General features: G+C 39.5%; 2 protein-coding genes across 2 annotated transcripts; one reads left to right on the forward strand and one right to left on the reverse strand.

Annotated features, from left to right (window-relative positions):
• Window positions 1-493: 493 nt before the first annotated feature.
• LOC119746360 (COP9 signalosome complex subunit 2) lies at window positions 494-20,310 on the reverse strand. The gene is made up of 12 exons (XM_038223255.1): window positions 20,204-20,310; window positions 17,990-18,103; window positions 15,493-15,570; window positions 14,611-14,664; window positions 12,847-13,008; window positions 12,343-12,420; window positions 10,304-10,478; window positions 8,313-8,491; window positions 7,277-7,427; window positions 6,855-6,937; window positions 5,934-5,992; window positions 494-4,977 (listed from the first exon to the last, which is right to left on the reverse strand). The coding sequence occupies exons 1-12, from the start codon at window positions 20,255-20,257 to the stop codon at window positions 4,833-4,835; spliced, it is 1,332 nt and encodes a 443-aa protein (XP_038079183.1). The 5' UTR covers window positions 20,258-20,310; the 3' UTR covers window positions 494-4,832.
• A 112-nt stretch (window positions 20,311-20,422) lies between these two features.
• On the forward strand, window positions 20,423-23,160 carry LOC119746361 (outer dense fiber protein 3-like). Its single transcript, XM_038223256.1, has 4 exons — window positions 20,423-20,614; window positions 20,889-20,999; window positions 21,265-21,378; window positions 21,532-23,160. The coding sequence occupies exons 1-4, from the start codon at window positions 20,554-20,556 to the stop codon at window positions 22,011-22,013; spliced, it is 768 nt and encodes a 255-aa protein (XP_038079184.1). The 5' UTR covers window positions 20,423-20,553; the 3' UTR covers window positions 22,014-23,160.
• Window positions 23,161-24,580: the final 1,420 nt, after the last annotated feature.

Raw genomic sequence — 24,580 nt, forward strand, 5'->3', positions numbered from 1 at the left:
TAACCCCTTGTATTTTTTTTAAATTTTGGCCAAAAAATGAAATTGCTTGAAAGTTGCTGAAAAGCTTCCTAAAGAGCCCTGGAACACATTCCAAATCGATTTCTGGACAGATGTGCTATAAAAATGGATATTTCGTCGAAAAATTAAGGTAAAATCAGTAAAAAAATGTTTTTTTTTCCCCCTTCAAGAATGGATAATTTGTGCCCAAATCTTCACACTTATGCGTGTTAGAGTATTGATTGGTGTTCCTCTTGCATCCAGATGCATTTCTGCCTGGTTTTGAGAAAAAGTCAATTGGGTTGAGGTTTAATTTATTGTAAATATAAAAACAAAATGGAAACAGTTGTGATCTTTCATTGCAATCTAAAGTGCTAAAATTGATGCCAGGCGTGACTTAGTTGGACTAAAGGACCAACGAACAGACAATAAACATTCAGACTAACCATTGAATTATTAAAATTCAAACACAAATGGATGAAGCAAAATAGCTTGATTAAGTAAACATAATTCACTGTGTTTTATTGTGGATGCTCTCTTTTTTTTTTCTTTTTCTGTTTTTCGGGCAAAACAAATTGTATCCTTCCCCGCCTACTGTGAAAACACAATCTCTAGATGGCCATAAATGTTGGATGAAAATACAGGATGCGTGGGAGTTTCTTTAGTACGATGAGTCTCACTCTTGGTGCGTCATATATAATGGATTACAGAAAGTAAAAAAAAAACACTGCATTTAAAGATAGTTTCCCCATAATTGCCCACATTTTGAAAAAGGCCCTTTTGTGAAATCGGGGGTTTGACTGTGGCTCAGTTGGTTGTGGGGATCCCTTCTTCCCAACGAAAGGTGTTATGCTTGATATTAAAGCCTCAAAATCAAGTTTTTCAAAATCAAGTTGTTCATTTCACAGATTGTCCTTGGATTATTGAGAAACCTGGCTCAGGACCAGCGGCGTAACTAGGATTTAACTTCTAGGGAGGCACCTTGGGGGTGCACCAATTTTTCAAGGAGGGCAATGAAGGCAACTGATATATTGGTTTTTTTTGTGAAATTCAAGATTTTAAACGGGGGGGGGGGGGAGACAAGATGATGGAAGCTTTTACAATTGCCAATTATAACTTGACGATGGCTAAAAGTAAAATAATAACTCCATATGTTGTACATTTTACAAGACCACAATCTTTGTGTTTTAATCCACAGCCAATTTCACGGAGCTCCAGCAAATAAAAAGCAGGACAAATATTTGCTCCGCAAATTCAAGCAATATTAGCTAAAATCCGGTGGTCACCAGCAACACACACACAACATGAACTACATGACATCTAGTCTGGTATCCTTTTTCTGCTTTGCAAATCCAGTGCTTAAGCACACTCCATGAAATTGGCCCCTGGAATTAAAATCTTGCTAAAGAATTGTCTCAAAATGTCTCTCAAAATGCCCACTGACATGTCACCAACAACTTCAGTTGCATCGCTACACTTTATAAAGGTCATTGATTTAAAATTGGTGGGTTTTTTTTTTTTTTTTTTTTTTTACAGCAAAAGCCTTGTTGGGTTGCTATAATGGTAACATTTTTCTCAAGAGTCTCCAATTTTTTGCCCTTCAAAATCTCTGCTTTTTCTCTGGCTATGGATTTGATTAATTTTGGCCCTGGTGAAGTGTGAAATTTGGACTCTTATGGTACACGGACTCATTGGTCACATGTGAGGGTTGGAGTCCATATAAGGACCAGATTTAATGGGAGTCCTAATTTCATAAGACACCGAATTTGGGGTATATACATGAGTATAAAATCCTCTTGGGTCAAAGTGTGGAGTGTTTTCATTGAGTTTGGCCATAAGTGCCTTCAAAATGATTGTGGAACCGGAGATGAACCAAAGCTGAGACGAAATCAAGGTTTTGAAAATGGCCCTGCACTCTTACTACCTTACATAGTCATTATGTGAAAACAGTTAAATGTACACAAAAATATGTACAGAAGATGAAAGAGCAGCAAATGCATTTGGCAATAATTTTGGACTGAACCAAACAAAGTGTTTATTACATAGGGCTGTGCATTTTCTTTTTAATATAGTATTTGATTAGTTGACATTGGATCTGAATGAACATTCAAAAAAAATATATGAGTAATGCCGCTGATCAAGTTTTCTATGCACCAGCATCCATTGCAGGCACCTAGTCTGCCAGTCTTCATATTCTCAAGACCACTCACAGTTTTCGAATATTTGAACGGAATATCCGAATGCTAATCGGATATTCAGCGGGTAATTGAATATTCGAATACCCGGCACGGCCCTAACAAGCCCACTCACAGTTTTCGAATATTTGAACAGAATATCCGAATACTATTCGGATATTCAGTGGGTAATTGAATATTCGAATACCCTGCACGGCCCAAACAAGCCCACTCACAGTTTTAGAATATTTGAACAGAATATCTGAATGCTATTCGGATATTCAGTGGGTAATTGAATATTCGAATACCCGGCACAGCCCTAACAAGCCCACTCACAGTTTTCGAATATTTGAAGCGAATATCCGAATGCTATTCAGTGGGTAATTGAATATTCGAATACCCGGCACAGCCCTAACAAATATAGGGTCGTTTAAGATACAGTTTTGCTTCTGCCGAATGCATTTACTCAATTTAGTTTGTATTTGAAAAGTGAACACACACACAAACTTGTCAAACCGAACATAAAATACATGTATGTTTAAGTGGCTGAAGTAACTGTGTACACAAAAAGGAACCTTGTGGATTGCGATACTCAAAACAAGTTTGTCAGTTTGAAATTCCCAAAATGCCCTTAAACAGGTAAAGACTTAAAGTGGTTTTGATGTTGCTTATTCAATTACAATGTAATTTTTTTGGACATCACAGCGAGGTTATGTCAAATCTTGAAACTAGTTAGCCCAGCTAAATTGCAAACTCTAAAAATTACAGACACATGGGGCCTATTTCACGAAACTCAAAGCATGTCTTAGGAAAGATAACTCGTCTTAACTTGCGACTCATCCTAGGTTCAATTTCAGCAAACTTTAGACGCGTTCAAAATGTCCTAACTTCCTAAGCAACGTGGCTGAACTCGTCTTAACTTAAGATTGGTCCGAGGGTCGTCTTATCTCATTAATGAGTGCGTTCATTTGTATATCATCTGGAAATCACTGCCGTTAAGACGAGTGTGGGCCTAGAGTTATAGTTTCAAGGGCTGTAGAAACAGATTTGAAAAGATTTCTGATAGGTGGGTAGTTTTAATAAAAAAATAGCTTATTTACAAAATTTAATTATATGCCAACACCTAGTTGAATTTTTAAAATAAAGTGATGGCATGAGGAGCAAGAATGACTCTATCGTATCTTGTGTAGAACTAACTTGTATGTGAAATTTATTGAGTACAGGATTTTTTTTCTGGCGCAAGTTCGTGTTCTATGCACGCACGCGGGAAGTTGGTTTTGCGCATTTATTTTCAGCGACTGTTTCATCAAGCGATAAAAACAAACATGAAACAGCCATCAATTTGGTAGTTTTGATGCGTCTTGCTTAAGATGGGTTTAGTGAAATAGGTCTTAGGATGCGTCTTAGTTAAGATCCATCTTAGAGCGGGGCCTCGTCTTTAGTCCTAAAACAAGTCGCAAGAAAAGACAAGTTTCGTGAAATCAGCCCCTGTTCTGTACTTGTGGCACTGCCTAGTAAACTATATTCAAAAGTTTATAAGGTCTACAATGAAAAGGCAGATTAACACAAGAAAATATATAAAATGAAGCCACAAGAGGGCGCTATTCTGAGTAATTGGTCATGGCACAGCCAATAGTATTCTATGCATGAATAGTAGATGGCGCTCTGCAAGCAAATTGTCACATTTGCCTATTAAAGTTGCATACCCCGTTCTCTTCAACAAATTTGTTTTTAAATTTTTTCTACCAATAAGTTTTTAACTTGTATGTTTTATTCAAACCAAAAATTGTTTTTCCCCCCTTTTGTTTCACTTATTTTTTGGACTTCTGCAAGCCTTGAAAAAAAAATTGGGTTTTTTGGGGCACCGACAAACAGATCCACTTTGCCAGCAGACTGGCTCCCGGTCCATACATTATTGATACTGATTGTGGGGCGGGAACCAGCCTACCCCATGAAAACGGAATTATCGTCTGAAAACCAATAAAATTCAAAATTATTAATTAATAGTTCAATAACTAATCATGGGCTGATATTTCTGGTCAATGTCTCATTTAAAAGTGATGACCTTTTGTATTGTTAGAAAAATAGCAATTCAGAAAAGGAATCTATTTTTGAGATGATTCTCGACAATAGTACGGGGAATGCAACTTTAAGTACCTTTTACTTTCATCTGACAGTAGTATTCAGGTATCATTTTAGGAAGGATTCTTACAGCAAAATCCTCCATTATTTTTAAAGATGAGTATGTAGCACTGGTTACCGACTGAAAGACCTGTTATGAACCAAAAGTGGCTGGTACTCAAGGCAATGTCTACAACAAAACTTGGAGCAAGCGATGAATATCATCTTTTCTTTTTTTTACATAGTAGACACTGGCCATGGAAATAACATTCCTTTTATGAGATCAGCAATGACAAATTTGGGAGAAAGTTACCAAACTACAAAAAAAACACAATTTTCTTGTAATATTCCAACGACAGCCCTCATGAATACACATCCAATTCATTTCATCCCTGCAAAGTTAAACAAAGTTCAAAATTCTGATACAAAAACGGGGGAAAAAAACAAACACATACATGTTGGTATTTATCTATACACATTGTTGTTAGTAGGAGTGTTGGTGGTTAGATTATGGGGGAGGGAGGGGTGGGGAGTTAATTATCACGCCATCTTGTTGCCGACGGCTTTTTGTAGCGACGCTAGCTGGACCGTCCACCTATCTAGGGCTTGATAGCGAGCTGTGTCCTGAGAGTGCCGGTCCAACTCCAGTAGTTGGTTGACTTGGTCTATCCGCCCACATATTGTACTGGATGGTTAGGGGAAAAAGGGGGAACATAATCAATATTAACCCATTGGTCCTTTTACTGCCCAAAACTGCCCCAGCACTGTATGGATTCCATGAGTAAATAAACTTAGTACAATGTAATACATTGTAATACATTGTAATACATTGTAATACATTGTAATACAATGCAATACAATGTAATACAACATTATACAATGTAACACAAGTGATAATGGTTAATAAACCCTCTTGTGGGTTTGAAGCTGGGTTTGTAATCACATCTTCATAAGTCAATCGTAAGCCGTTCAGTATCAGTCAAGTTACAAGCTATTCGAAGGAATCCGGTTGGCGTAGCGGTACTTTCCTCGCCTTCCACCGCTGTGACTCGGGTTCGAATCCCGCCTGGGCCAATATCTGGATTGGCTTTTCAGTCCCTGCCTGATTACATGGGTTTTCTCCCTAGAATATCATTCTGGGGGTTTCCTCCCACCACTAAAACTGTAATGTCCTTCCACATCTTCTACCAAGGGACCCCACTGGAAAGAAGTCGAGAGACTTTCGTGGGCTATCCCGGCCAATTGCTGAATATCATGAATTAATAGCTAAGACTTGATTGTCTACAACTCAAATCAAAAATTCATTTCATGTACTATGGCTATGAATGGAAATCCATTTTTCAATGTGAAAAGATCCAGGGTGTAAGTATTGGTCGAAAAAACATACAAGTTGACTATCTGTGTCTGTTATTGCAAAGTGTTGCAACTTTTTGAGTGACACATGGCAGGCTTCATCTCTTAATATTAGATCTAATCCATGTTAGCAACAATTTTAAATGAATTAAATTGCACCTTCACCAAGAAAATTTTTAAATAAAATTTTGAACTCCTAGGGCATAAAGCCCCGAGGAAAAATCCTGCCCATTTTTTTTCTTACTTTGTGATGTAAAATTAGAGATTTTGTTTCTAAGAGGAACTTACTTATCTAAAATGCATTGCACCAGCAGGCTTTCTACTTCCGATACGTCGATGTTCAACTCCTGAAAAGGGAAACAAAATGATTTTTTTTCATATTGCACTTCAGAATTTGTTTTCCTTACTACGAGCAAATCAAAAAAAAAAAAAATGGAAACGACTTTGTATAAGTTACACAAACTGCTCATGGTCATGAAGACACATTGCCGAATACAATCTCTGTTCTGTCGATCATGTTGAAGCTAAATTGGAATTTTGAGGAAGGATACTCCGTGAATGTGATGTTGAAGTATAACACTCTGGTCACTGCAAATTAATTCCGCAAAAGGCACTCAGTACTTTCAAAAAATAAAAATAGAAAGAATCAAGAAGTGCAATTCCTAATGTAATCCAAGGCTGCATTCGAGTAGCTCATCCAGATCAACTTGGGTTTGTCCCATGCCGTTCGAATAGCTCCGACGTCATACTCGGGGCTCACCTATGTCACGTCAACCACCACAGACCCTGCTTGAGGAGCAGAGACACTGGTGGAAGTACGTCACACACATGCGCTGTTCATTCCTAAAAACATACAAAGATGGCGGCCAGACAGCGGAAATCTCAAGTGGACCCCAAAATCAACCTTATTTGTAGTCTAAAAGTAATTATTTATTGAGTTCATTGCATCTTTAAAGGCTATAATTCCAGCCCAACTGTTTTGAGTTTTGCAATTGACTAAAAAGCAGTAAATCTCAAACTAAGACCCAATCCGAAACGGGCGTGTTGTCAGTGGCTACGTCTGCGGCTACAGGCGTCACGAGAGGATCGGGATGGCCAGCGGTTTAGTGTTTTGATTAGCCCAGCTGTTGTGGCTGGCCCGTCTGCTTTTACCCAAGTCAATCCGGGTGAGCTACTCAAACACACCCCAAGACAGCAATTAGTACTCACCCGCGAGATAAAGGGAATATGAATTCTTGTGTAGGGTTTTATCAATTTAATAAGCACTTGAGTACGAATGTTTCTCAACAAATCTGCAAAAGAGCACAATAAACAAAAACAGATGTTCAATAATTTATGAACAAAGTACATTAATCAAAAACACGTACTGAAAAAGGGTATCAATTTCAAAAGAACTGATGTTTTAAATTTTCGTAGTGACATTCCACAGAAATGATTTCAAAATTAAATTAAATAGTAACTTTGCTTTGGAAAATTTGATGAAATAAACAAAACAGTAACAGTAAAGTGAATATATTTACGTTAAAATTGTCAAAAATTCAAAAATCCAAAGCATCAAGCTTTATTTTTAAATTTCAAAAACTTGTTTTAATTTTTACAGATTTTTTTATTGTCAAGGTTTCTCCTCTCACCTTCAATGTGTTCTCTAATAAACGGGTCATCCATGATGTTCCGTCGGTTATTCTTTAAGATCTTCTCAAATTCGTTTATGTCGTTATTCTGATATGCGCTGACAAGATTCGTCATAGCCAAGATTTCGGGATCGTTCTTGTACGGTTTGGCCTGTTAAAAAAAAAAAAAGGCAAGAAAATATGATCACATGGCTCTCCTTAAAGTCTTAAATTTCCCAAGATGTGCTGACAGTTTTCATGTGGCACACATCTCGCAAAGTTTACGCGCACTCATTTTTTTCATATGAATGTTCACAATTATGTAGCGTCTGGGTCTTCAATGTCAGAATAGTAGGCTACGCATTCCATCCGCAAGTTGCGAACCCAACAATGTGCCCAAGTCTTCAACATTATGAAGTTGGCGCAGAGCTTGGAAGAAGAAGAAGAAGAAGTAGGCAGGTGCCTGCCATACTTTGGTTGAGATTTTGGCCAACTCTCTCTGTATCACCAATTATTCTTTCTGGCATGCTGTCATTTTGAAGAAAACAATAAATGAAGGCCACTTCCAAAGATGCATCAAGTGACGCATTTTTGGAAATTACCATTAGTAGTTGGTTTGTACTTCGGTGAATCCGTGAATGGGTGTGCGCAAGCGTTGACATGCAAACACGTGCAAGTTTGCTATCATTCCTGACATCGCGTAGCTGCAATCAGCTGAGTGAGAACATGTCCAGGACGCAGATTTCGGGCGCAATTCAAAACATGACTCGGCAACTTTTAAAATGAAACCGAGATCCTAGAATATTGTTTTCTCAGAATATACAGCATTCACGGAGCTAAAACTTTGTCAGGTTATTTGTTAAGCACCCGTCTTTAGATTTTGAGCACTTTTGTAGCTTCAAACGAAAAAAAAAAACCCCACAAATGACAAATGATCTACCCCACCTTTAATGAGACTAAGTCAACTGGTTTGGACTATAATTGAGTTTTTTTAAGTCGAGGGGGGGGGGGGGACGGGAGAGACAAAACCGCTTTTGATTCAGCTATGTGTTCCTACCTCTTGCGATTCAAAGGGATTGATATCGGACTTCATGAGCATGTTGGCTAGGACCAGGTACTTGAGACACGTCGTCCGCCTGGGGCTGCCTGACTCGTCATAGTTCTTGAACGCCTCAAAGAAGTCCGTGTGGGCTTTCTCGTATTCACACTCTCGCAGGTGCATCTTCCCTCCACATTCTGGGGTCAGACAAAATGTGGGATTTTTCATAGGAGGATATATTGTTGATGTACCCTAACGTGGCGCACTTTGATTTTTCGCCTGTAGCGCCTACCTAGAGCAAAAGTTTTAACAGAAATTTCAATGAAAGTGAAATTTCATCAAGTTCTAAACACTCCTGATCATAAATCGCGAGTTTATTTACCCGTAACAAAGTCAGAAGGAAAAATTATTTTGGCGTGATTTTCCGATTTTATTTTTAAGTGCAAAGTGAACCCTTTGAAAATGCCCTGAAAAATGAGAAAATAATTTTCTGACAAACATCTGGCTGGGTATGTAAGTAGAGATAACAATGATTTATCAGAATTTATCAAGTTTACAGAAAATCTTAAGTGTTAAATTGGAATTTTCCAAGATTTATTCAAGTGCGCCACGTTAGGGAACACTCCGCCTATTTGTGCCCAATTTCCGGACGCCACCGTTTTTGAATTTCGGATTAAATTTTATGAAACCGAAATTGTTCACAGAGGTTAAATAGCAAGCATTTATAAGGTAAAAGTACCAGTATTTTACTGCATGAATTTGAGGTTTGTCAACAAAGAGGTTTGGCAACACTACGCGAGGAAAGTCGGGTATGCTTCGAAGTGCGCCATGTTATTTCATGTCGTTTCAACTGTGTAAATGCTTGAAGCTAGTGACGACTTAACCGGTGACATTCAGTGCAAAAGTTGTACTCAAGTCAATTACTAGTCATCAAGTCTGACGTTACAAGCTGTTCCAATGACCCGTGACAAATGAATTCCTTATCTTGCTACTTGAGGCTTTACTTATGATTTGACTTTTGATGGATTTGACTACCATCCTGCTTCATGGCCCAGGGTCTTCTTAACTTATGCAGATACTGTCAGTTCTGGATTCGTAATAACTTATGGACCCTCAAAAGTGATCTAAAAGATACAATTGAAACTGTGCATTCATAGAAGTAAAATGACAGAGCACTTGTTTTAACCACTTCACGTCGGATGACATGTTAACACGATCTGGCTGAGGTTGCGGTAAGAAATATCGTACAAATACTGTTGAAATGACTCTTGCGAATCGGTATTTGTGGCATTTGGCTGTATATCAAATGTTGGCTGCTAAACCTTGCCTTTTTCAAAAATAATCCCAGCGCAAACTGGTTATTATAATACCTTGAAAAGATGTCTCTTTCTGACAACAAGGGGTTCACAAATAAACTTTCTCTTCATTATTTTCATAAGAGGGCACTCTGTTCTTTGTTTTAAATTAATTTTTAAATGCAACAAAAAAAAGTTTTTGTAGTTCTGAGAGCTTCATGTTTTAATCCCAGACAAAAAAATCTTGTTTTCGAAGGCAAAACGCTGAGGTAGAAACATCAAGTTCTGTAACTTGAGCAATTCTCGGTTTCTTTGTCAGTGAGCTCTAACATTTTTGCATCAAATTTGAAATACGCAGTTTTAACTACGATACAAGAAAAGCATACAGACATGATTGTGTAGTGCCAATATGTTATCTAAACTAACATCCCAGCTTTTAACTGAATTGAGAATTGCACTTTGGAGGTGGTGGTTTGTTTTTGCATTCAATAGGGGACGTTGAACAACAAAGGACAATAGGGTTCACAATTCCTGAAGTTCCACAATTGATGATCGTGTATAAAACATATGGGAGGTCTTCCTAAAAAGTCAAAGTACAAACAAAAGAGGGACAAAAGGGGGTCCACGAATGCAGTAAATACAGACTTGGGTGTATGTGTTGGTGGGTGGGGGGGGGGGGGGGGGAGTAGGGTCGATAGTTACATAACAACATACCCCTAATGACCCCCATGATGAGCGGATGTGGAATGGCTGACTTGATCTGTAGTGACTGTTCATACAGCGCTTTCAGCTTCTTGTTGTTTTTCTGTGCCGTGTACATCTGTATCTCCAGTGCATAGATTTCAAGCAGTTGCGTTCCTTTCTTCAGGTCGTCTGAGCCATCTTTCGTCTGGGTGAGGTAAGTAGTAAAAATAAAGTAGGAAAAACAATTTACAAATATTGTCTGCTTCAAGTGTTGAAAAAATAGCCCCCCCCCCCTCCCCATGGTGACCCACTGCACATTTTACTACACAAATACATGTATTGCCTGTTTTGAGAGGTGTAGTATAAGTACAACCCATGGTGAGCCACTGGGCATTTGACTATAAATATTGACTGCTATAAGTGTTATAGTAAAACTATAGCCCTTCCAGGTGAACAACTGAGCATTTGGCTATACAAATATTGACTGCTTTAAGTGGTGTTGTGGTATAGTAAAAAAAACCTAGAGCCCCCATGGCAACCCACTGAGCATTTTACCACACAAATATTGCCTGCTTTGAGTGGTGTAGTAAACGTATGCCCCATGGTGAACCACTGTGCATTTGACTACAAATATTAACCCACTGAGCATTTGGCTACATAAATACTAACTGCATTGAGTGGTATTGTGGTATAGTAAAACTAGAGCCTCCATGGCGACCCACTGAGCATTTTACCACACAAATATTGCCTGCTTTGAGTGATGTAGTAAACGTATGCCCCATGGTGAGCCACTGAGCATTTGACTACAAATATTAACCCACTGAGCATTTGGCTACATAAATACTAACTGCATTGAGTGGTATTGTGGTATAGTAAAACTAGAGCCTCCATGGCGACCCACTGAGCATTTGATTACACAAATATTGCCTGCTTTGAGTGATGTAGTAAACGTATGCCCCATGGTGAACCACTGTGCATTTGACTACAAATATTAACCCACTGAGCATTTGGCTACATAAATACTAACTGCATTGAGTGGTATTGTGGTATAGTAAAACTAGAGCCTCCATGGCGACCCACTGAGCATTTGATTACACAAATATTGCCTGCTTTGAGTGATGTAGTAAACGTATGCCCCATGGTGAGCCACTGTGCATTTGACTACAAATGTTGACCCACTGAGCATTTGGCTACATAAATACTAACTGCATTGAGTGGTATTGTGGTATAGTAAAACTAGAGCCTCCATGGCGACCCACTGAGCATTTGATTACACAAATATTGCCTGCTTTGAGTGATGTAGTAAACGTATGCCCCATGGTGAGCCACTGTGCATTTGACTACAAATGTTGACCCACTGAGCATTTGGCTACATAAATACTAACTGCATTGAGTGGTATTGTGGTATAGTAAAACTAGAGCCTCCATGGCGACCCACTGAGCATTTGATTACACAAATATTGCCTGCTTTGAGTGGTGTAGTAAACGTAAGCCCCATGGTGAGCCACTTAGCATTTGACTACAAATATTGACGCACTGAGTATTTGACTACATAAATATTAACTGCTTTGAGTGGTATTGTGGTATAGTAAAATTAGAGCCTCCATGGCGACCCACTGAGCATTTGACCACACAAATATTGCCTGCTTTGAGTGGTGTAGCAAACATACGCCCCACGGTGAGCCACTGAGCATTTTACTACAAATACTGACCCACTGAGCATTTGTCTACATAAATATTAACTGCTTTGCTTGGTATTGTGGTATAGTAAAACTAGAGCCCGGGTGGCAACCCACTGAGCATTTGACTACACAAATATTGACTGCTTTGAGTGGTATAGTAAAATTATAGGCCCAAGTTAAGCTACTTAGTAATTGACAAGGGTTCACAATTCATCACAAGTCATTCACAAGTCATCCAGTCTCAAGTCAACTGACATGCCACTCAAAATAATGGTCGAAAATGTATTTATTTGTTATTGTCCAACCCCTCCTGATTGGGACCTCCTCTGAGACCATGAAATGGGACTTGTAGTTACTATGACCCTCTTTTAGAGCAAAACTGCTTACCTTGCATGCTTGATGTAGCTGCTTAAGGATCTTGGCAAGTTTGTTGAATTCTTCTCTGTCAAAATACAGCTTGCCCAACTGAACAAAATTGAATCAAACCAGAAAAAAAGTCATAGCAAAATGGTAGACACTTGGGATGTCCGAGTGTAAACAAGAGAAAAATCTGCATCAAAAACCAATTCAGATTGCAGATCAGGATTAAACTACAGTAATACAAATTTCAACAATGGAAATTGGCGACCGTAGGAAAATTTCAAACACAAAAGTCCTGGCAATATTTAAAGAGGTTGTGGTGGCTTTGAGAACTGGACACCGATGGGTACTAGAAACCATGTATGTATGGACGCCCACTGTACGTCCATCCCCATGAGTTTCTATAGATCAATTTTGTTATGGGCAACCCAAACTTGGGAGGAAGACAACAGCAAAATTCACTGGTTACAAAAGAGACTGCGTTGTGAATTTCTCAACGCTGGGATCTTCCAGGGTACTTGCTTTGTTTACCTTTGTGTTTGTTTTAAACCAGAGCCGGTCATTCTTGGCGTCTTTGAGTGCCATCAGCGTGGTCTCGTAGAACTCCTGCAGGAGGCCCATGTTCTTAGACGTGGAGATGTAGTCAAGGATGCTATTGATGGACTTCTCTGAGTAGTTCCTCGTTACTGCACTCTGAGGTAAATATGAGAAAGTGGCCAGAGGTTAGTGGATCCAGGTTTCAGAGCATTAACGTTGAGGTTGGCGGAGGGGGATTTAATTTTGATTCCAGTAGTAACCCTCAATCCTTATACATGTATCGTCATCGACACCAACTCAAGATGGACATCTTAAATGAAGCATTTTTTGAATGCACACCGAAAACAAATTTAAACAGTGTGTCCTCTGAACTGCATCCCATTACCCTACTAAATGCAAAAGAAAGCAACGGTTGTAAAATGTTGTTGCATACTGTTGCTTTTAGCAGCCAACTCAAGTCCCCGCGCTTTGTTGCATCTTGTTGCACTTAGCAGGGTAACTGCTCATAGTGCCAAGGCGATTCAAGAGTATCCACTGTTGCAGTTGGTTGCATTTAGCAGGGTAACTGCTTGATGCCAAGGCTGGTGTATAATGGATACACTGCACAGTGCAACAGAATCCACTGTTGCAGTTTGTCGCACCTAGCATGGTTCTCATTTCAGTTTTGTTGAATATTGTTGCATTTAGCAGGGTACCTGAAGAAAACCTGATGGGGCTTAGGGTTGGTAATACTGCAGTGTACACAGAGAAATTACAGCAAGACATCAGACATTTACCCAACATTTACCATGTTTGTCCCAACAAACTTTGCACTGCATACAAGAGCATTATATTTCCATGTGACCGCACAATGTAAACTGTGCCATTTCATTTTCGTCTGAAAACTATTTGTGTCTCTTCTACATCCTTCCATAAGTGGTTAGGACCTCTGTCACCTCTCCAACATTCCATTTGGCAATGAAATTAGAGTAACACAAATTCATCATGTTTTATTACTTTCCTGTAAGCTTGAAATCTGGGAAAACAATATCGACGGTCAAATGAGCAACACCGTGACCCTAAATTTGCAAAGGCCAACATCTGGTTTTGAAATACCATAGTTACTTTAGATTTGGATTAATGACCCAATACAGAACACTGCACCAGACTCGTATCCCGAACACACTAATATGACCCTATTTCACCAGTTTTAAATCAATTACATCGGTTACCGGTAAAATTCAGAGTCCTTTTCAAACTCTTAGTTCTCACCTATATACATGTAATGCATACATGGATTGGCCCCTGATTATTTCCAGGAATTAATAACGGAATACAGTCCATCAAGGGCTCCTTGCTTCAGCTCAAAAAATCGTTTGACTCCATGAACACTTCTTACCAAATCTTATGGTCAAAGGACATTCCAATTTGCAGCTCAGTAAGAATGGAACAAATTACCTTATCATATACAAATCAGCCCATCCTTGGAACATTTCATAACACAGCTTAAGACCAACTTACCAGGAGCATGTACATTTGTAGAGAGTTTGTTGAATAATGCGCCACATAAGAACTGTACATTATTACTATTATTAATTATGTTTAAGTGCAAAGAATGTGCCACAGGGATGCTAAACATTCCCCCCCCCCCTGAATTTAGGCCGATTACGGAAGATTTATAGCACAAATGTGAAGAGAAATAGGGTTGACACAAATCAGCTTAATATAAATTGGATAATGACTATAGGCCTATCTGTTGTGTTTCGTTCCATTTCTCACCTTGATGTAAGTTAAAAGCTGCTTGTACCTCTTCATCATTTCTTCATAATTCCCCTGAACACACAACACAAAAAAAACAGGTGTAAATTTCTAGAACATTGAAGATGCAAAAGAAAATTTGATTGATGTGCATTTTTTTGCTTATTTGAAGAAAGAAGTTGCCCAAAATCTTAAGAAGGGTGCATAACAACTAACTTGATGAAATTTCAGCTAAGCGGATACTATAGACTTTGAGAAAACAGACAAAAATATGCACATTTTTGGAATCTTGTAACTGGATTCCGCTGCTACTGAATGTAAAAAAACTGTGTCCGCGGGCACACTTTCTTAAACCACCTTCAATCTATGTTTTCTTCCGAATGATGCCATTTCAGACAGGATAGTTTCACAGGGTATTTGGTACCAGTCTTATCTTCACTTTGGGCAAGGATTTTGGTTGGAAAAGGGAAGAACCACTACTCTTTTTTACCTTAAAAGAACAAGAACCTGTCTATAAGAACACAACACTTGAAAACTAGAGTACACCCACCGTAACTGCCCCCCCCCCCCCCCGAAAAAACCCAAAAAAAACCAGTATTATTAAGTTGTAAAAGATTGCATAAAGTCAACAAAAATGTTAAACTGTGGAAGAAAAGGGCACAATTGGGCAATGCAATGTCAACCTTATTGCTTTGTAAAATAAATATCATAAAAGTTAAATGAGGATAAGCCGGTAGAGTAAATATAAAGCTTTAAATATACCCTTGGGATTTTAAAGCATTTTTAGTTTGCTTAGCAAACAGCAGGACCGTTTAAAATGGCTTGACATTGATAAACTGTGTTGCATATATACAACACGATGTCTTAGTAAATGTTAATATCAACTGGAAACTTGAGACTCACCAATTTAAAGTTGATTTTGATCATTTGCTTCAGAGCCTTGAAACCCCAGTCCCCTTTATCCTCCTCCAAGTCCAGCACCTAAGGTCAAAGGTGAAAGGTCAGCTAGTTAAAGGTGGTGCTTTTGATGTACAAAATGTGAGGACTGCTAGAGCACAGCCTGAATAAACCTTCTGACGCTTTGTTTACATCCGCTTTTTCTATTGGAGCTTGATGGATCTTGTCCCCCACCTGGCTCCCATAAGTAGGGTATATTTATTATTTTATTTCTGGTAATGAAACCAAGGATTCCTCACAAGCGCCCGAGGCACTGTAGCTCACAAGCCTGACAAAACCTGAAGAGAGGAGACAATTAGAAGAAATTTCAGTTTTTTAGAGGTGGGAGGAAAACCCCAATAGAATATTCTGGGGAAAACCCACGGCATCAGGCAGGGACTGGAAACCCTATCCACATATTGGCCCAGGCGGGATTCGAACCCGGGTCACAGCGGTGGAAGGCAAGGAAAGTACAGCAGTGGAAGGCAAGGAAAGTACAGCTACGCCAACCTGACTCTAAGAATATGTAAACTAAAGCCGTGTCCGCACTGGACTTTTTTTTTGGAAGGTTTTACTGAGACGATGGTAAAATGAAAAATGGTCAAATGTGACCACTGTCCGCACTTGGACTTTCGACACGGGAAATTTTACCCCAACCGCGTGGGAGAAGTAACCAAGCTGTCACAGTGTCAGTATAATGACTCACCGTACGCAGAAAACAAATTGCCGATCACATTTTCAGCCACCGATACGCTCAGTAATATTACACACGCCATTTGCATGCATAACATAATCGTTTACACGATATTATTTCATCTTGACACGCTAAATCTTGACGAAAGGGCCTATAATTCTGACGCATTTGTGATGCACGTCGTCGAAGCCATGTAGCTGTACGATGTTCCGTGCGGCAGCAGTGCCATCAGTATTCGTTGGTTCCCATCGCATGCTCACAGAATCGAAGCTATGATGTGGGCCAGGAACCAGTGACTACGGCCTACGTACGGTACCGGACCATGATGTTCCGTGCATGACTACAGTAGCGTATCAGGACGAATTTGGATCGTAGAAAATAACATACATCGGTGGAGAAAGAGAATTTCCGCAAATTAATTCTCAGAATGTGATCTCTCTTCTCTGTGTATGTATTTGTCTGTTGAAATATATATTTTAACGAGATTTTACCGCTCGGACTTGATAATACACCGCAGCGTGTTTCTACAAAATGTTCGGCCACTGCACGTGCAGGTTCGTGCGGTCTCTGTATGCATAACAGGGCGCTCGGGCCGGATGTACGCTTTTCTGAGCCGCTTTTACCGACTCGCACTGTCCGCACTGGACTAATCGTCTCGGGAAAAGCGACTCGGTCAGTTTTCCTGGGCGCGTGGGAAGTTTTCCTGGGCAGCAGTTGGCCAGTAAAAGTAACCGCTGGACTCAGGAAAAGTAACTGAGAGGAAAACGTCCTAGGCTGTCCGCACTGGACTTAAAATGGGAAAAGTACCCATAGTCTCGGTTAGTTTGACCAAAAAAAGTCCAGTGCGGACAGGGCTAAAGTGTGAAGTCATTATGTCTTTGGTCTATTACTGTAGGTTTGGAGCATATTTCAACAAAACCCTGTTGTGACAATATTTTCTTGATAAGAAACAATGCTGAATGATGTTGTTAAAATACCGAAATACCGACAACCTTAGTGCAAATTTCCCTCTTAAATATGACCAGATGTGTGCACAAGCCCTTTAGAAAAGCATGACTGAAACAAGTTGGCCAGATCTTCACTGTGCCGATAATCATTTAAATTCCTTGTGGTCACGCCATCTAAATAAGGTGAAAATTGTGGTTACTGGCCATCCAGCAGGACCATTGACATTCTACCCATAATGCCTGTTTGCAGTTTCCCTATCACCATGTACCTTTTTGTATTTTGGTAACTTAATATTCCGCCCACAAAAGTTACGGATACTACCGAATACCGCAATATTTTTGTGATGGTATATAGTGGACTCTCAAAATCCAATACTGCCCAACCTAAACTACTGTACATGGAGCTTGAGGCCTCTTACAAAATTACAAGACTGTGTCTTACGGTTCCTGCAGAGTGGTTTAAGAGGATTTATGAAATATTTTTTTAAAAGCGCTGATGGAGTAAAGGTGTGAAAAGTGAAGACGTTGAGAATTTTCAATAATGTGAGGCAACTAATAATAATAATAATATTAATAATAATAATTTAGGAGGCTAATCATCCTTACTCGCAGCTGGTATGCTGAATTGCGAAGGACGCGGCTACAACGTGGTCGGGCCGCTGGCAAGTAAAGGCGCCTATGGCTGCCGGCCACATCGACCCATATATGACCACGGAGCAGATCGAAAGTGTTTGATTTTTCCGGAGGGAGGAAATCGGAGGGCTTTACGCACAAGCCACCCATGCCACCCGTAATCTTTACCAAGAGACAACGTCCAACTTACCCGCTGGAAACTATCCAGCGCTGTCCTCGGATCATCCTCCTTCAAGGCTTTGGAATTGTAGTATTGGTTCTCTAGATCTACATCGGGCTCTGAATTACTGTCTTCTGAGTATTCCTGCAATGATAATAACAAAGGGTCTGATTGTATGATGTCAAAGTACCATGTGACCATCCGGTTTCCCTGTGAGCGGCCACCATTGCAGTAGGCAAGTGTTTGATGAGTAACCATGCTTCGTACATTGTAAACTCGACAGTAGGCATGGTAGGGCTTACATTCACGTAAAATAACCACACATTCTTTATCAAATGGAATAATGGTCAGTTGGTCACTACCTGTGCCGTGTACGATTGTCATAATCTTGCAGGCCCAGCACTGGGTGTTGGCTCTGCCTTTTTTTCTCAGGGATGCAGTCGAGTTCATGACAAGGCAAGTTGTAATTAAATCACTGGTCCAGTCTACTCCAGTCACAAGTAACAGCTGATGAACAATAACAAAGCAATGCTTTTGTCAAAGCTGCTCATTTGAATAGCTTGTATCAGGGACTTGCAGGGACCTGTCTTGCATCTTGCATTGGTATACTCTCCTAAAAGCATTGCTGCTGTCCTGGAGAGGGTGAGTAGCAATTCCATGTGTGATCTCTGTGTTTGCTGTTAAAAGGGTGCCTATTCAGATGGTGGTATTGTCAATTTGTCCTGAGAGAGATTGGTAGCTCCATCCCTCTTATAGCTGGGAGAGCTTCTGTCTGGAACCCTTTCAGAGTGGTCGCAGTAACCGCAGCCACTGGTAGCCTGTTCCAAAACCGAACAGCTCTCGAGAAAGGGCTATAGAGGTAGCAGTCAACTCTGGCGAGTGGTTGGCTGTAGGTGAGGCTATGTTGATTGGTCTGGTTATGTCAGCTTGATCCTATGTTTTGGACGCTGTTCGGAGGAGTAGTTACATTTACTTGGCCATGTAGAATTTTGTAGAGGAGTTCAACCTGATGGAGGAGATGTCTGTCATGTACATGTAGGGTGTCCCATCCCAGTAATTTCAGCATGTCAGACACACTTGATTCCCGGTGGTAGTCCTTCATGACAAAACGTGCCGCTTGGCGTTGGACCCTCTCAACTATTCTGATATTGCGGTTTGTGACAGTCACTGACAGACTAGACTATATCCCTGGCTTTTCCCACAGCTTTTGCCATCCACCACAGCTTTGAAGCCTTGCCTTCTCCGCCACCTTGCCGGGGCACAAGTTGCAATGCGTCAGTTGTTTCTTGTACAATCTCTCAACCGATAGTGTGCAACCAAAGGGCCTACAGTCTGGGCGAATCCATTTACCAGAAACAGCCGTCGCATTGCAACTCACGTGCCTGAGCGACAAGATCGATTTGCATAAACACGACGTCACAGCTTTGGGGTTATCACTTCTTACATTCAAAATGGCTGCCTTCAACAGAGAGATGGCTTAAATTTCACGAAAAATTGGATATAAGATTAGCCATAACCCCCTAGTAGTTCCTCAGTAGATTGGATTGCATGCTGTGCAGCAAAGGATACAGCGCAGCAATACCATTGCCAATGGCAATGCCACACTAGTGACTAGTGTAGGGCTAGCGCGGAACCAGACAAAGATTTGTCACGGTAAAAATGTCTACTTGTCTAACTAAGTCCCAAATAAAGTCACTGGGTCCGTTCAGGGAACGAATGTTGCAACCTGACGCTGATTTTTCTTCATATATCATCTAAATGAAGGTCAGTCATTGCAAAAATGACGATGAGACATGAATCTGGGACTCTGTTAGGAAATACTAAGTCTAAGAAAATTGTCTTGTCTCTCCATTGACTTTGTACACAACCGCTGAAATAGCGTCAGGTTGCAACATTGTTTCCATGTTGAGTGCCATGCCGTGCCCGCTTAATTAGTTTACTAATTAAGTAAAAGAAAGCCCGCGCTGGCCAAATACCAACTGCCATAAATTTAACCCTTTTCACTGCCATAAAAATTTGACAATACAGTTTTGATAACGTTACATCAAAGCAAACTTGTCATGGTCATTTCACTTTGCCTTTGCGAGTTTGCCCGTGCGTGTTTTACTGTCTGAATTTAATGATAAAATTATGAGTCATGGTGAGGCGAAACACAACAACTCAGAACCACCTTCAAAGTTGAGAGGGTAACCACTTCATCAGTTTCCTCTAAAAACATTACTTCCTCGTATTTCCCCTACTTACCAAATCATAATCCTCCTCTTCATCGCACATGAAATCATCATCGGCGTCCGACATCTTGAAAGTTCGATAGACGGACGTGCGCCCTCTCTTGACCAAAAAATACCCAAAGTTTGTCTGAATTATTTCACGTTCTTGGTGGCGCTATTTAGAGCGCGCAAGATATGAATATTCATAACTGTTGCTAAGTTGTGTAAAACTTTACTTGGGCGTCCTTAGTGACGTGTAGTTAGGAGTGCGCGCCCGACGACGCTGATAAACTAAAAACATTACACATGAACCGCATTACACGTGCATGACCTGAAACCGAGGAGTTGGAGATTTTTTTGTTACTGGAAATATTCACAAAGAAAATGGAGAAATCAGATGGTCTAAAGGAAGATGGAAGTCCAATGATTGCTGCAAGAGAGAGAGGTTGGTGAAATAAATTTGATATTTTCTCTTCCAACAAAGGTAGACAGTTTGACGAAGTCAAAGTCAAACCGCGCGAAATTTCTCGATCGATTTCCATGTTGCACAAGCCTACATGCCGGATGTCCCCAAACTGTTACTTGCAAGTTTTGTAGCTTGATGAATGAAAGACTGAGGTAAATTGACCTAAAAACATACTTACTTCAAGATTCTCCTTGAGTCATGGGCTGTAGTTCTTGTGATTATTAACGTTAACTGATTTTTGTTTCTGTTTCAGGACCGGGGCCTGGTCGCTATGGACTTCCTTCGACTTGTGGTGCACACAAACATGACATGACCAAACACATGAAACCTTCTTACTCCTTTGGGAACCGGCTAGAAAACTCCAGTAAGTTGGCTCAGGTTTTATTATTAAGTCCCTTTACTTTTCATTGTGATTTAATAATTTTGAATTTCATTTGGAAGCCCAAGCCATGTAATCCAATTGTTTATTTTGGTTACAGAAAATGAATTCACATTTTACAAATGTACCACTTTGTGCTAAATATTTTTTCAAGCAAAAGAAAAACCTGCACTTATTTGTTTACATAGCAAAACTTTTTGCATGTTGAATGAGTATTTAACATAACATTTATGTTCTTTTTTCTTTGCAGTGTTCGGAAAAGACATCAGTCCTGGGCCAGCACATTTCATCAACCCTACTATCACAAGAGTGGGAAAAGACGGGACACCTGCATACTCTATCCTGGGCCGACAGAAAGATCCAAGTAAGTTGATTTCTTTTCCTTGTAGTATACTTTTATACTTTTATATCAATTTTCTATTTGTGCTCATAGGATTTTGTTAATGTGTTAATGATGTTCTATATGCACTTGTTAAACTTGTAACTCATTAATGGATTCTTATGAATTTATTTCCAGATACATTTGTCACTCCATCACCGTATGCCTACAGTCCAGAGAAGGTGCACCCACAGGGTGAGCGCCATGCACCAGTGTACTCCATGGGCGCTCGCACCCGATTCAGGAAGCGCGACCAAAGCCCCGCCTCCAACAGTTACACCCTGCCAAAACTCATCGGGCCGAAGGTGCCCAACAAGAAGTCAGCTGCGAGCCACTCCATGACGGGCCGGCCCAAAGTGGGCGGGTACTTGGAGGATTTGTCGAAGACCCCTGGGCCAGGAAGTCACAACGCCGTGCACCCGGACGTCACCAAAAACAAGAAGCCCTTGTATTCCATGCTGGGCAGGAACAATATGCCTGGGGACGGCACCAAGAAACCTGGACCTGGGGCACACAGCCCGGAAAAAGTGACCGTCAACAAGAGGAAGTACCCAAGCTTCTCACTGGGAATCAAGCACTCGGAATTTGTCTGTCCGCTCATCATCGATGTAACTGATTAGATGATGCCCCTGTTTCTTGAGTGTCTTGCCAGTTACCAAGTTTTAAATCTTCACCAGTCTGGGCTTTATGGAAAAGGGAAATTTTATAAAGTTTTGTGAGGCAGACATTTAGTTACTGCCGAGGAATATCCATATATCAATTATCTTGGTTTATTTGGCAAAGCGATACATGTACAGCCGACATCGTTAATACAAACTCAGTCGGACATTGCCACAATGTTTGTTATAAACTTATATCAACATTTTGTATTAAGTGCTAATCCCATTCATCGTGCACATAATATGCACAGCTAGAACCAAGGCTTAATGTTTGATATACATGTAACCAGAATTTGTATTAACATTGTTTGTATTAACAAGAGTCGACTGTACCTTTTATCATGGAGCTAATAGCGGTGCAAATTTGACCCAGTTGTTGTTGTTACTTTGGGTAATTAATTAATTTTCTGTGCTGGATTTTTATAGCAGAATCACATACTTGCTTTTCAGTGGTCAGTGAACAACATAGAAGCTAATATTGCAGTAAATGTAGACACCAAAAGGGCATGTTCATATTGACCATATCTGATTAGTAGATACATTGTGTATTTCATTTATTCAAAGCTGTGTGCATCATATCAGGGTACCACTTCTTATTTTTTCATATCTTCTTTTTTTTACAGAACAAACGTATTTTGGGCATTTCTTTATACAGAATATTTCTACCAATTTTTATCCAGACAATACATGTACAATGTATTTATTTCACACTTGCTTTATAACAGGGTCCATGTACACAATATGGGGTTAACTTCCGTCCAGTATGGTCCAGTGTGTGAATATTGTATTTCTGCTAAGATGCAGCCAACATGTAAATATGTACAGTATAAGCAGCAGATTTAACAATGGCAATATGTAAACAGTATACGTGTACATGTATACATTTTTAACAATGTAAAAGTGTAGGCTCTTTGGAGAAGAGGTCAAAGGTCAGAATAGGTTTCCAAATGTGTGCGTATGTCTGAACCTGTACAGTAAACAAAAAATGTGTACATGTACAGCAAAATATCTATGCAGGCTTTTGTAAACTGATAACTTTTCTGCACTGTACAGAATTGACATTTTATATTATAAATTGAATAAAGCAATATATGCATGTATTACATTTTATCATGTACGGTTTATCTTTAATTGTCCGGTTGGTTTTCTTGGTGGCTTGTACAAGTGATTATATATGGTGTTCTTTGAAGGTTCATCCAGATACAGGTACACATGCGTAAGAAAAAGACCTGTTTCAAAAAGATGCCTCCAAAGGTTATTTTCAGCTTTTGCTAAGGCGTAAAAGACGTGATTTTTGTTTCATTCTGTGTACAAATGTACATTGTAGAAATATAGTAGAAATATTACAAACTGGATTAAAAGGAACCCAACTTGGAAACCAAAAACAAAATAGTGACAGGAAACTTGAAATGGTGATAAACAGACATACATATAGTTTATTCAATTACATTGTACCAAAAAAAAATGGAATTTCTTCTGATAAATGAATTTAGACAAAGTGTTTTGATAACAAAGGCATATCATTAATCTTTCACTTTGAACATTGGACAATTGAAAGAAAAACATTAATCTTTTTCAGATAGTGACATCATTGTTTCGCATATCACTCTAGAGATTTGGATACAAACTATTGAAAAAAACAATACATGTACCAATACCATCAACACTTCTTCCTGTGAGTCTTCAACATTGTTATCACAAATGTGAAATCTGGTACAGGTAAATCAACAAAATACTGTTTCTCTAAGACAAGTGCTTATACAATAGTATCAAATTGACAAGTACCAAAAAGACAAAAGTGTAAAAAAAAAAAAATAACCTAACATGGTGAGGTAAATGAGTTACAGGCAGCATTTTTGCATCATATTCTAGTTGAGGTACTGATTAACACAGTAAGTTATTGTAATTTTGAACAAAGGAAACAGAATGTCTGTGTGCATGCAAAATTGCATCACATTTGCATTTTGCCAAAAAAAAAAAAAGGAGAGATGTCAAAATAATATAGCTTAATTACAATAAAAACAAAATGAATTTCTTAAAACTAATCAATGATGGATCAAAATGTAAATGGAGAAATCAAAATGACCCCCAAAAATCTAGGATCCATAAATTTACCCCAAAACTCTTGCAACAGACCCAAGCTCTTGTTTTAGGCCTATAACAAGGTTATAACAAAAATTTGACAGAACACAGTATAAACTAGGTTCGGCAATATACCAATCCATTAAGCCCAGCCTTCTGACCAATCACAGCCGTGATTTATGTGCGACATTCATGCACAAAAGTCTGATATTCGTGAGGTGTGGTATCGGAGGGAAGCACGCGCAGTGCTTACTGGATGGTTCTATTGCCACATGTATGGATGGAAATGGAATGTTTCATACATGCCGGTTACTGTGCACTGTTTGATTTGGTCTTTGCTTCAATATGTTTCCTTTTTCATCAACATGTATGCTAATGCTGATGACAATACATGTACATTTTTTTAATTACTATACATTATGTACCCATTTCAAATCGAAACTTTC

The sequence above is a fragment of the Patiria miniata genome, unplaced genomic scaffold (genome assembly GCF_015706575.1).
Source record: "Patiria miniata isolate m_02_andy unplaced genomic scaffold, ASM1570657v1 HiC_scaffold_7, whole genome shotgun sequence".
In the NCBI taxonomy this organism is placed as follows: Eukaryota; Metazoa; Echinodermata; class Asteroidea; order Valvatida; family Asterinidae; genus Patiria; species Patiria miniata.